The sequence below is a fragment of the Pseudorasbora parva genome, chromosome 22, assembly GCF_024679245.1.
Source record: "Pseudorasbora parva isolate DD20220531a chromosome 22, ASM2467924v1, whole genome shotgun sequence".
In the NCBI taxonomy this organism is placed as follows: Eukaryota; Metazoa; Chordata; class Actinopteri; order Cypriniformes; family Gobionidae; genus Pseudorasbora; species Pseudorasbora parva.
Window position 1 is genome coordinate 6,030,902 of NC_090193.1, and position 12,849 is coordinate 6,043,750.

The 12,849-nt window shown below is 39.6% G+C and overlaps 1 protein-coding gene across 5 annotated transcripts in view; it reads left to right on the forward strand.

The window, feature by feature from the left end:
- pusl1 (pseudouridine synthase like 1) overlaps positions 1 to 12,849 on the forward strand; it is a 44,934-nt gene that overhangs the window by 4,285 nt on the left and 27,800 nt on the right. For 4 of the 5 annotated variants that reach the window (XR_010900511.1, XR_010900512.1, XM_067430878.1 and 1 more), the window contains exons 4-5: positions 6,899 to 7,048; positions 11,566 to 11,736. Coding sequence is in view for 3 of the 5 variants with exons in the window: in XM_067430878.1 (XP_067286979.1) it covers positions 6,899 to 7,048; positions 11,566 to 11,736 (321 nt within the window). In the remaining 2 variants the exon portion in view is untranslated. The remainder of the gene's footprint in view (positions 1 to 6,898; positions 7,049 to 11,565; positions 11,737 to 12,849) is intronic. The other variant, XM_067430879.1, reaches the window with a different exon arrangement.

The window sequence follows — 12,849 nt, forward strand, 5'->3', positions numbered from 1 at the left end:
CTATGATAAGAATAACCAGGTATGCTTGAGCATTCTGTCTTTTTTTAGGGTCACATCTTGTGCCATCATGCCATGTTTTTGGTTAGTTTACATGTCTGTAATCTAAGTTTTTGTTAATATTTCACTTTCAGTTGAACCCCACTAGAGGCCTTGTCCACACTAATGCATTTTCGTTTGAAAACATTGCCTTGTAATGCGCTACTGTGATAGGTTGACACCTGTGCGAATGGAATAAGTCCATTCGTTAAATTTCCACACTACTAAATATTTCACGGTCAACTGTTAGTGTTATTATAACAAAGTGGAAGCAATTGGGAACAACAGCTACTCAGCCACGTAAAATCACAGAGCGGGGTCAGCACATGCTGAGGGTCATAGTGTGCAGAAGTCGCCAACTTTCTGCAGTCACCAGCTACAGACCTCCAAACTTCATGTGGCCTTCAGATTAGCTCAAGAACAGTGTGAAGAGAGCTTCATGGAATGGGTTTCCATGGCAGAGTAGCTCATCCAAGTGCAATGAAAAGCGTTGAATGCAGTGGAGTAAAGTACCAGGACCTTAGAGCAGTGGAGACGTGGTTTAGAAGAATGGTCAAAAAATCCCATAAACACACTACTTAACCTTGTGGAAATGTAACACAGACCAAAGACTTGTAAACGGATTAAAATGGGGCTTTATGATCAGGACAGAATGCTCACGAATACCTATTTTCCCCCCTGTCATAGTCACAATGATTATCACAGTTTGGTACAAGTCTCCTTGCAGTAGATCTTCATTTGAGTGTGAAGAAGGGATTCCTGTCACTGTTTTGACTCCTTTACACATTTTAGAAGTTCTTCAAGAGTTCTCATCGGGTTAAAATACCATCATACGCGGTGTGTGCGCTGCTGCGGTGCTTGAAACTAACATGAAAACAGACTTAATTCGCCTCAACTGAAAGCATATTTACACTGGATCGTTTCCTATCGCATATATAGTGCACTATGTGCCTTTCCCCATTTAGAAATTAGTGTGAACAACTGACCGATTTCAGCCGCAGCTTCAGCAGTGTAGGGGGCGGGCTTTAGATTCTGGAGAGCATTTTGATTAGACAGAAGATTTGATGAGAAGGTGAAGTCTTTGACGATGTCATCAAAATCTGTAATTCGTTTTAACGGAAGTGAGATACTGTAAGTTTTGAATGCTCATATCTCTTAAATGCAAATTTTGTCATTGTTTTGGAACGCACCAGCTTACGGTAGTCATACTAAAAGCTAAAAAACTTCCAATTTTGATTTCAGTGGGCCTTTAACAGAGCAATCGCACCACAGTTTGTTTCAATCGAACCAGACCTGCCAGGTGCGAACACACCATAAAGCATATAAAACATGACAATACGGCCTTGCATTAATGCTCTAAGGGAGCAATAAAGCATTCATTTCTTAAAGTTTTTCTTTTAAAAATCTTTCAATCAATCTCACATTGTGTAGAGTTAGAGAGGTCAAAAAATAGCTAATTCAGATCTGCTGCAGACTTTGCAGGTTGCTTAGTTGTAAAGGATCAGGGTCAGTTATCTGGAGATACAGAGCCCTGAAGGGGGAATTCACGGGAATTACTAGGATCCCCAGTCGCTGTTGTGCAAGGGATTGAATCCCATGATGCTCCAGGCGGACCCTCTTTGTATTAATTGTTCTGTAAATTGCTTTTACAAAGTCACCTTGACACGTCTTCTTTAGTTTACTGATGTGGTGTTTTGCCATTAGTGACAAAGTAAATCCTTTAAAGAAAATTATTTTGGGCTGATATAAAAGTGGTATGCAACGTGGTAGTTGAGTAGACTGTCAAAGGAGGGACAGAAACATTAGGTTTCAAAGTTGAATGAAAGTCTTATGGGTGTGGAACGACATGAATGTAAATAAATGACAAAATTAAATTATTTGAGTGAACTAACCAATTCAATTTTTATTTTTCTTCTTTTAATATTTTAATCCAAATGTTATACATTTGTGTAGTTGGCAGGTGGGATGATCGGTGATGAATATTTCCGTGGTTATGGGTTGGGAAACCTCAGGTCACATCAACCAGTTCGTAGGGGTGTGCATTGGCACTGCCTTCATGATTCGATTCGATTACGATTCACCAGGTAACGATTCGATTCGATTCAATTCTACGATGCATTGTGATGCATCAAAATTCTACTGCACACAAAGCAAATTTTTCATCAGTCATGAAGCAATACAAGCAGATATTAAACAACAGATTGTATTGGCTGCTATGTGTCTCCTGTATCTTTGACATAAAAGTTATTAAATAAAATTAAATGTAATTAAATAAAATTAAATAAAATGCAATTAACCCTTAAATGCACGACTGTTTCACCAAACATTCTTACATATTCAGGTCGTTAGCGACCCAGATCTATATTTAACATGGATAGACCTCTACCTGTCGTGATAATATATAAAACTCCTGATTTTAGAGTAACAGCTACAGAAGAATAAAATAAAACCTATTTCGTTACCTTTTGGAGCTTGGAAGGATTCAGTTTGAGCAGATGTTTAATACCATCATCATATGACCTCATCAGAGCTCGTTTACCAGTATATTCAGCATCTGCCTCATATTCGCGATCTCCAGCATATTCTCCAAACTCATTTTCAACATCTTCAAAATCAATATTTTGATCACTGACAGCTTCTTGACCACATCCATCATCAAGAGACAGTGACACTAACATATGATTGTGTTTAGTACTTGCTCTCTGAAGTAAATCACTTACCCATTTCAAGTTTTGCAGATTATAATTATTGTTTCGTTTTCTGTCAGAGGTAACTATGAGTGAAACGTCACTTCATCATTGGGTATCAGACATTGCCACCTTGTGGAATAAAGGTGAATTGCGACGTATTTCGTCATTATAGATTAATTTATTATTGTGCAAAAAATATATACGTACAATCCTACACACTTTGGGTCGTTAGCGCGTTAGCGCGTTTTTAATAACCCGTCTATCGCGGTCATCTCCCTCCTCCGCCTCAGCTATCTTCCTTGTTGTTGTTGTTATTCTCCCGGAACCGGAAGTATTTGAAACTTCACAACTTTATCGTCCGCCAGAAAATAAACAGTGACATAATCGGTTATGGCACTTTGCCACATCGATGCTGAATCGTTCATGCCCCGCATCGCGATGCATCGCCGAATCGATTATTGTTGACACCCCTACCAGTTCATATCAAGTACTTCTTTACGTCATATCAAGTACTTCTTATTTAGTAACTGGTTCAGTGCCGTTTTCATTTTACGCTTTCCTTAAGTCACAAAAACTATTTAAAACTGAGGCACACAGTGCTCATGTCTGGTCTATTTGTGTTATTTCATATTCCTGTTAGCAGCGATTAGAGACTGCTGGTAAATCATTAATACCGACTGACAGACTCCTCTGGGAGCCTGAGCATGTCATCATCTGTATTTGGTGTTGTGAGTGGAGGAGAAAACTAGTGGAAATTGCCCCTAAAATGCCCCAGCGACCCTGCAGAGATGCTGTCAGACTGTAATGGTGCTTTTAGCTGGATATGCTGCTGGCAGCTGTGCTCTTTATTCTCTCCCTTCCCTATGCTGAGAACTCACTGGCCATTGAATCTGAATCCACACAGACACATGATTGCTAAGGAAAATAGTATAACTGAAGGAGATTTTAAATGATCATTTTCATGATCTTTAAAAAAAAAAAAAAATTGTTGATAAAAATGCAGTTTAAAAAGTCATATTTGGATTTTTTTTTTTATATACACTAGATTGCCAAACATATAGTGACGCTCCTCCAGATCACTGAATTCAGGTGTTCCAATCACTTCAATGGCCACAGGTGTATAAATCAAGCATCTAGGGATGCAGACGCTTCTACAAACATTTGTGAAAGAATGTGTTGCTCTCAGGAGCTCAGCGAATTCAAGCTTGGTACCGTGATAGGTTGACACCTATGCAAATAGTCCATTCGTGGAATTTGTTCACTACTAAATATTCCATGGTCAACTGTTAGTGGGATTAGAACAAAGTGGAAGCAATTGGGAACAACAGCAACTGAAGTCACATAAGTCGCCAACTTTCTGCAGAGTCAATAGCTACAGACCTCCAAACTTTGTGTGGCCTTCAGATTAGCTCAAGAAAAGTGTGTAGAGAACTGGAATCGGTTTCCATGGCCGAGCAGCTCATCCAAGCCTTTCATCACCAAGTGCAATGCAAAACGTGGGATGCAGTGGAGTAAAGCAGCCACCACTGGAGTCTAGAGCAGTGGAGACGTGTTTTCGGGAGTGACCAATCACGCTTGTCTGTCTGGCAATCTGATGGACTAGTCTGGGTTTGGCAGTTGCCAGGAGAACCGTACTTGCCTGACTGCATTGTGCCAAGTGTAAAGTTAGGTGGAAGGGGATTATTGTATGGGGTTGTTTTTCAAGAGTTGGGCTTTACCCCTTAGTTTCCAGTGAAAGGAACTCTTATACTTCAGCATACCAAGACATTTTGGACAATTTCATGCTCCTAACTTTGTGGGAACAGTTTGGGGATGACCCCTTCTGTTCCAACATGACTGCGCACCAGTGTGCAAAGCGTCGGTCCATAAAGACATGGATGAGTGAGCTTGGGAGGAACTTGATTAGCCTGCACAGAGTCCTGCCTTCAACCCGATAGAACAGCTTTGGTATGAATTAGAGCGGAGACTTCGAGCCAGTCCTTCTCATCCAACATCAGTGCCTGACCTCACAAATGAGCTTCTAGAAGAATGGGCAAAAATTCCCATAAACACACTCCTAAACCTTGTGGAAAGCCTTCCCAGAAGAGTTAAAGCTGTTATAGCTGCAAAGGGTGGGACGATTCCATTTAAACGTTACCCTGCCAGTATATACAAAGATGACATTGTGATGATTTAAAGTGAAATTACGCTTACCAACCATTTAGAAACGTCCTGTTCGAGCCTACATTGTCAAATTTCATTGGGGCTGTCATCTTGTTCCGGGTCCGACTCTAGTTTAAATTGATAAATTTGCACAGATGTGTCCTCAGAGACTCCCATCGCCATTCTTTCGCCTCTACTGTTGTCTAGGCAACGACTCAACGCGTGTTTTGTCAAACTGCCCCACAGAACAGAGTGAGCAAAGTTCATTATTATTTAAAGTCGCATGCCCTGATATGGCTTGCTAAAAACAGAGCTGTTTTTGACCAGGTAAAATGAGTGTTTTCTTAGAATACTAATGGGAAATTTAAACTAAAGTATATTACAAAGTTGTCATTTAGACACTAACGAATTATATTAACTTGTACAAAAATGGCATTATATGACCCCTTTAATATTTGCCTTAACCTTAATAAATATTGCACCTTTTGATATGGATGTCATTATTATTTTTTTTTTTTTCTGCATCTGTAGACGGTTATTTTTAAAGTCCCCTTTCTGTGAACATAACAACATAAGCCTTCATATGACCTCATCACTGTAAGTGTGTTGAATGTCAACAGGTTCTGTGACTTTTGAACTTGATCTTTTTGTCGATTTGTCACGTTATCGTTAAACTCACAAGTATATTCACAGAATATCCATACTGTGATCTCATGAATAGTAATGAAGCCCTCTGTCATGTGCTTTAGGGAGGTCTGATGGTGATAGACTGGTCCTCTCAAAAGGCCTCATGGGACTGTATTGCATGAATGTTTAATGAAGAGTTGAAGCTTTTTGTGAGTCAACATAGAATTCAAGGGGATTCAAGAGCACCATTTTAATCCATTAGGACACTTAGTCAGATGAAGACCACCATCACATTACAGATGTTGTGAATACTGTGGTGTGTTTCACTGTTATTCAGCTAAGTACTATAATTTTATATACAGTACCTGTCAAAGGTTTGGAAACATTACAGTTTTTTAATATTTTGAAAGAAGTCTCTTCTGCTAGCCAAGGATGTAACAGTAATATTGCTAAATATTATGACAAAATATTTTATATAATATCCAAAAACCACTAGAACAGTGTTATATGTTTTGTTGACTTATGTGTGTTCTTACATTCTCCCAAATGTTTCTAAGAAAGTTATTTTTAACCAGGACATGGACTGCCTTTCAGTGACATCACCCTCAATTTCCTCAAACTCCTTTTTTGCTTTTGTTTGCCTTTAATAGTTTTTTTTTTTATCAAATAAATGCAGGCTTGGTGAGGGTAAGAGACTTCATTAAAAAACAACAGGTACTATATAAAATCTGTCCAATTTATTTTCCATCTCGCCCCAAATTACTCGATGGGGTTGAGGTCCGGACTTGGAGGGGGCCAGTCCATCATTTTCAATGTCCCAACAGATCCCTTCTGTCGCAGGTAGTTCCGGCGATAGTTAGAAGAATGTTTCAGGTCATTGTCCTCTTGGAATATAAATCCAGGCCCAATAAGACGACTCCCAGATGCCAAGTGTTCTAATAATTTTGGCCACCATTGTATTTCCACTCCTAGTTAAATAATTTTGAAAATAAGTCGATGTAGCAGAAGTGTCAGAATTATCTTGATGCTTTGATGCTTGAAGTCATAAAAACAGTTTTTGGCAAAGGCCATCAAATGATTTCAGCAGTACATAAAGTTTTGCTTCGCTGAAATACGTTGTGCTGAATAGATAAAGGAACACATTTCCTCTTGTGTTCTGTCTTCAACCGCGAGAATAAATCAGATTTGTTTGTCATCACATCAAAGATGCATCTGAATTTTGAAGGACTGTTGTTTTTCTTTTATGAAAACCAGTGTTATGATATTTCCTCCAGTGTCTTGATTACTCTGGACTAACTTGAACCTTTTTCAGTGGAAATTGGCGGGTGAGTTTACAAAACAAACACAAGCCTGTGCATTACCAGATTTGAATCAGTGTATGCTTTTCTGTGTTTTTTCCCCAGAATCACCAGGGCTTACCGTGTCCACAGTGACTTCCATGCACGCTATCAGGCCATATCACGGACATATGTGTACCGCTTGGCTTTGGGTCTCAGACATCACACAGAAATGCCAGTAACGGAGAGGGATCTATGCTGGGCATTACGAGACACGTGAGTGCCACCCCCGCTCTACTGCACGTGCTCAGAGGACGTCTATATAAAACTGCATCACTACGCCTGTGTCACAGAAGCTAAATCCTCTCAGGGAGGAATAGGAACAAGCAGTGGAAAAAGCTGCACATGAATTATACACACTCACAAACAAGACCCATCATATGGGCAAGCGAATGATTATCTAGGCCAACACTGAAACCAAAGAACGCAGATGAGAAAAGTATGCATTGTTTCGGCAGTGCATGCCTCGGATGTCTTTTTGAAGCCCACGATGGAGCGAGAGACCCGTCTCCAAGGTGACGCGTGAACATTAATGCTATTTTTTCCACTGTCTTCTTTTTTAGCGAGAAAGTAGGGCAAGATAAGCTTCAGGCTCGTAGTGACGCAGAACAACACCCACTGTCGTCTTATGTCTGGTCCATGAACACACACATTCCATCTGGCTTTCCATGTCATTCATAACAACTGCCATTCCCCACACATAAACTGGATTAAGTCCTTTAAAGCGGATGTGTGTTGAGGTTGTGCCTATCTGACCGTTCCTTGACCTGTGTTTCTTTTAATTTATGCCTTCTAACTGTCGGCTAGGGCTAGGTGATATATTGAATATTAATTATTATATTTAAAGGAACTGTATGTAAGAAATATATTTCAATGAATCATTAAATGGCCCAGATATGTCACTGGACATTAAGAAATCATGTTAATTTCAAATACTTCTATCACTGGCAACAGTAGTCCGGCCAGGATATTGTCATTTAAAAGTTGTTGTCGCAGCCCTCAACTGATGTTGATGTTGACATGTTGTGTTTTGGCCTGAAGCTCCGCCCTCCACCTATCGACCAATCACGAAGTCAGTAGTGTTTCTGCATCCGGGTTGCCAGATCTGCTCTAGTTACCACAGCTGCAGATCTACAAACGTTCCCGCTGATCCTGCAGCCAATCTGGCAACCTCGAGTCGGGGGAGAGGGGATACACCTGCAGTACCAGTTTTGGCCACAATCTTACATACACTTTCTTTAAGCTGTTTTTGCTAAATACTAGCATTACACAACATTGTAATAGGCCAATTTTTTTTAGTTTATTAAAAATTAAGTTTCCTAAAGGTTTTTTTTAAATCTTGTTACCGATCAAATACAAGTACATTTAAGGGCTACTTCAGCGTTTTGCCATATGGCTCTGTATCTGTAGAAACCCGGGAGTATATTTGAATGTACTTCCCCCCTCATATCCCCCTGAGACGAGAGATTTATGTATTTCATTTCTGTAAAAAATCCTGGTCATTTTGGGTCTTTAGAGGAAGTTTTGGCCAGAGGCTAAAGACTACAGCCAGCAGAGGGAGCTATTTCCACATGTTTTCAACCCAGGCATGGGGAGTGGGATCGCAGCATCGCACTCACAGCACTCGGCTCCGGCAGCTGCGGGGATTCATGCGGGCAGGGGTGCGGCCGGAGGAGCAAAGTGAGTGTTTCAACTTCTCAAATTAATTTATATGAAAATTAAGCTTCCATACGCATGAAGTGAAAACGCTCCAGACTGAACACGGGCTGTGAACGACTACCGCTACCGCACTTTCCTCAACTCTAGTGATGAATGCAATCTGACTCCTGCTGCATTTGTGCCGTGACTCTCATTCGGCTCACTCACCTTATATTGAACAGACACGTTCAGTTTTTATTTGTGGTGTCTGTTCTCTAACTGAACTGATTTTATGAAAATCAACGTGGTGGGCAATTGATCGAGTAATCCAGTGATCCAGTAGCGGTGGCTTTGTGAGTGGCTTCGTAGGGCAGCAAAGCAAGTGCATTCTGGGAGGTGTTGTCTTTCATCCCTATGAGACAAAAATACATTTTCTGTCTTTTCTCACTCTAGAAGGCACCAAATTAAAAAATAATTGTACATGTCTACTATATTAATGACCCAGTTTAAATACAAAGCTTAATGCTACATCACTGAAGTAACCCTTTAACTCCTTCCCCATTTTTGACGAAACTTTCCGGCTTTCCGTGTTTTCATTGTGATTTCATATGGTAGGGGGTGCTATGACATATTCTAAAACAGAGTACAGAATCTCGGGATCAAAACACGAGCAAAGAGGCAGAAACAAGCAATCTCATATGCAATCATATGCATATGTAAAATAATGCGATCATCAACATTAAGCAGCATACAAATCAAAACTTCGTAATGTTACTGGATGAAATGTTGAGCCAGGACGAAATATAGGGCTGTGAATCTTTGGGGTTTGATGGACTCGATCTAGTCCATTTGTGTTTGATGATCACTCTGAATCCGTTCCAGATGTAGTCTTTGGGACAAACGTGTTTTTCTCAACTTTTTACTCAAAATGTTGCTTTTTTTATGATACTAAATTACTAACCCATATTCAAGTGTTGATAAAACATAATGCATTAAGCTAGAATATATATATATATTTATATATATTTATTTTTTAAGCCAAGTCTCTATTCGTTCATTTGATATATTGCATGTTCAATATTCTAGGAGCCATGAAATTGTAATAGGGCTGTCAGGTGATTAATTTGAATTAATTGCAAATCAAATTTGGCTGATAAATTACCCCCAAAAGATAATTAAAGTGATTATTGTATTGAATATTCAAAGCATCAAATAGACATTACAAAAATTAGCTTTAGAAAGAAATATTTTATTTGATGCAAAATAGAATTTATTTAATTACACATTTTAGGCTACAACGGCCATGTTTTTTTTTTTCAGAAGCTGAATTGGTATTAAGATATCTTTAAGGAACAAAACAGTTTGGTTACCAACATTCTTGAAGTCTTGCATCCTTCATTTGATTCGTTCGAATGGCTGACTCATTAAGGAATAACGTACATGTCTGGTTGCATCAGAAATCGCATGCTTCCCTACTATAAAGTAGGCAAAAGACAGTATGTGAGTATGTCAGAATTCACAGCACTTATAAAAGAGTAGGCAAAAAGTACCTGGATGGCCTGCTACTTCCAGTGAGATTCTGAAGTGTGCATGCAATGGATGCTTTATTATCCCATGAGGCCACAGGAGAGGATTTGTCAATGGCAGTGAAGAGTAACTGACTCTGGGATCACATGACAATGACAACATGGCGAATGTAGTACATCCAGATTACATTCATAACACATATTCATACTACATAGAACAAACTTTTTTAGTGGTTGTGAAGTAATTAGTTTTTCAAATTAAGTACCTACTCAAGAGAGTATGCGATTCCAGACGCAGCCACTCTTTATGAATGTGCCCACTGGTTCACCTGATTGATTCACTCAAAACACTGCTGTGCTCGGAGACGCACAGTTCTGCTTTGGCCTTGTGGATATTTTTGTTGACAAAATTGAGCAAAAACTGACGATTGTGTGACTAAATTAATACAATAATATTAACTTATTTATTGAACTGTGTAAAATCAATATCACATTTGCACTTGTCATGTGACACTGAAGACTGGAGTAATGATGCTGAACATTCAGCCTTGATCCCAGGAATAAATTACAATTTAAAATTTATCAAAATAGAAAAAGTTATTTACATTTTCAGTAATAGCCAAGCCCTGAGAAACAAGGCTCATTTCCACCAAGTGGTGCAGTACGGTTCAGTACAGTACAGTACAATTTGTGACTGTAACCCTGATCTGGCTTGCGTTTCCACCGCCAATAGGTTCGCTTATGATAGGTGTGGTGTAGCAATCGACTAGATTGGGTAAACCCAGCCTGATCTGCCGGCAATTTGATTTCGCCCTGCAACTTAGTCTAGAAACCTGTATTTTAATGTATACTGCTTCTGTTAAACTTTTGCAGGAACCAATCACAGACTGGCTTCTCCACCTGGTGCGCTATGGTCGGGTTTAACACAATGACAGATAGAGAAGCTATGGGCTGTTGGCTGTTGATCACGTCTGATTGGTTGAAGGACTATCCAATTGCATACAATCATTTGAATAAGGCTCGTTTATCACACCTCTTGTGCAGTAGAAAATACAGAGCAGACTCCCTAGACCAATGATCAGTCGTAAATAGAGCTTAGTCTGGTGATAGCAAGACAAGCAATCAATGGTATTGTCTCGCAAAGAAGAAAGTGACACAATAAACAATAATGGACGAAATACAGCAGATCTTGTTCTTGTTTCTCAGCATGTGGCTGTTGTTACGAGAAGACATGCTTTATTTGAGCCACAGCTTCAAGGAAAAAGCACACGCAAGTGACGATTCTCTGTCAACCAATCAACGTTCTGTAGTGAGTCTAGCTCCACCCTTTAGTACCGAACTACTGTGCTAGGTACGTCAACGGAAGCACGCCATAAATATGGTTTGGCACGGTTCAGAATTAGGGTACCATTTACAACGTCTGACGATGGAAACTGTACTGGACCATACCGCTCAGTGGAAAAGACCCATAATTTAATGCAAGTAATTAAATGCAGTATTAAAATACTGTTGATCATAGTCAGTTGATCATAGAGTTTGATGCTGTCCATTACTTCATTCTCCCCACAGGAGGCTAAATATTGATGCAATGCAAGAGGCCACTGCAGTGCTGATAGGAACCCATGACTTCAGCACCTTCCGTGCCTTGAGCTCAGAGACGCCCTTTAAGAACCCAGTGAAGTCCTTAGAGTCGGCCCGGCTGGAGCCTGGGGTCTCATTCAGTCAGAGACACTTTCACAGGTAGGACTCTCTTCTGTCCAGGTAAAAAGCTACAAAGCCAAAGATTGGAGGAGATTGGTTTGATTGGTGCGGTGATGATACCAACAGTATTGGTTGGCTGATTTTAAATAACAATAAATGAAGCAACAAGTCTTTCCAAAGCTGAAGACTTTGTTCCATTGAACACAAATGAGAAGTTTAGCAGAATGTTCATGTTCATGTTTCAAAATAAAACACCCAATTATCCTGTGCACAGTATCCTCTATAGTCTTTGTCCACTGACAATCTTGCCTTTCATCATATTTATTTTACATTAATATTTACCCCAAAAAATATATTATCAGTTCAGTTGGTAAGCCTGTCAATAGATTTGATGTAATTGTCGATATAATGAAATCTTGGCATTTTATTTTAATAGCCACTTTTCAACCGCATGTGTATAGGGTTTAATTGTCATTAAAGTCATTTGGCACATAAGCTTATAAATAGCTTCTGATTTCATCGAAAGATAATATGGCTGAACATCAAGACTAAAGGTCATCTAATCCTTGATTAGTGGATTGGAAATTACAGCATGCTGCCAATAATCGCTAATGCAAATTCATTCTTTAGCCTTAAACCCCCCTGGACCTAATACATTTATGCATTAATAATCCCAATTATGATTTTACATAGTCAGTTCTTCAACCACTGGTCATTATCAGCTTTAGTCTAAAGCAAAGTGTACATTGTTTAATACCGTGTAGAAATGTTAGCAATACACAGTATGAAAAGCAAAGCTGCTTTGTACACCAGAGGATGGCCAGTCTTTGAGGCTGGTCTTTCATCATTCGGCTCTTGAGTTAGGCATGTGCGATGAGACTGTTGCTAGGCAACAGATGTTGGACTAAAGCATGGTGCTGACAAAAGCGGGCTGGCTGCTCACTCTTGCTGTAATGATCTGAGGGACAGACACGGACTGATACAGTGAAGAATGGCTGTTTTCATAATATCTTTACCGTACTCCTTCAGCTCAGATCAGTGTACTGAAGAAAGCGTTTTAGTTACGAAATGATTTTGGTCAAATACAAAAACATGCATTCAGTATTTGATTATTTGGGGTAATTGACTGCATTATAGCCGCTGAGAGGCTAA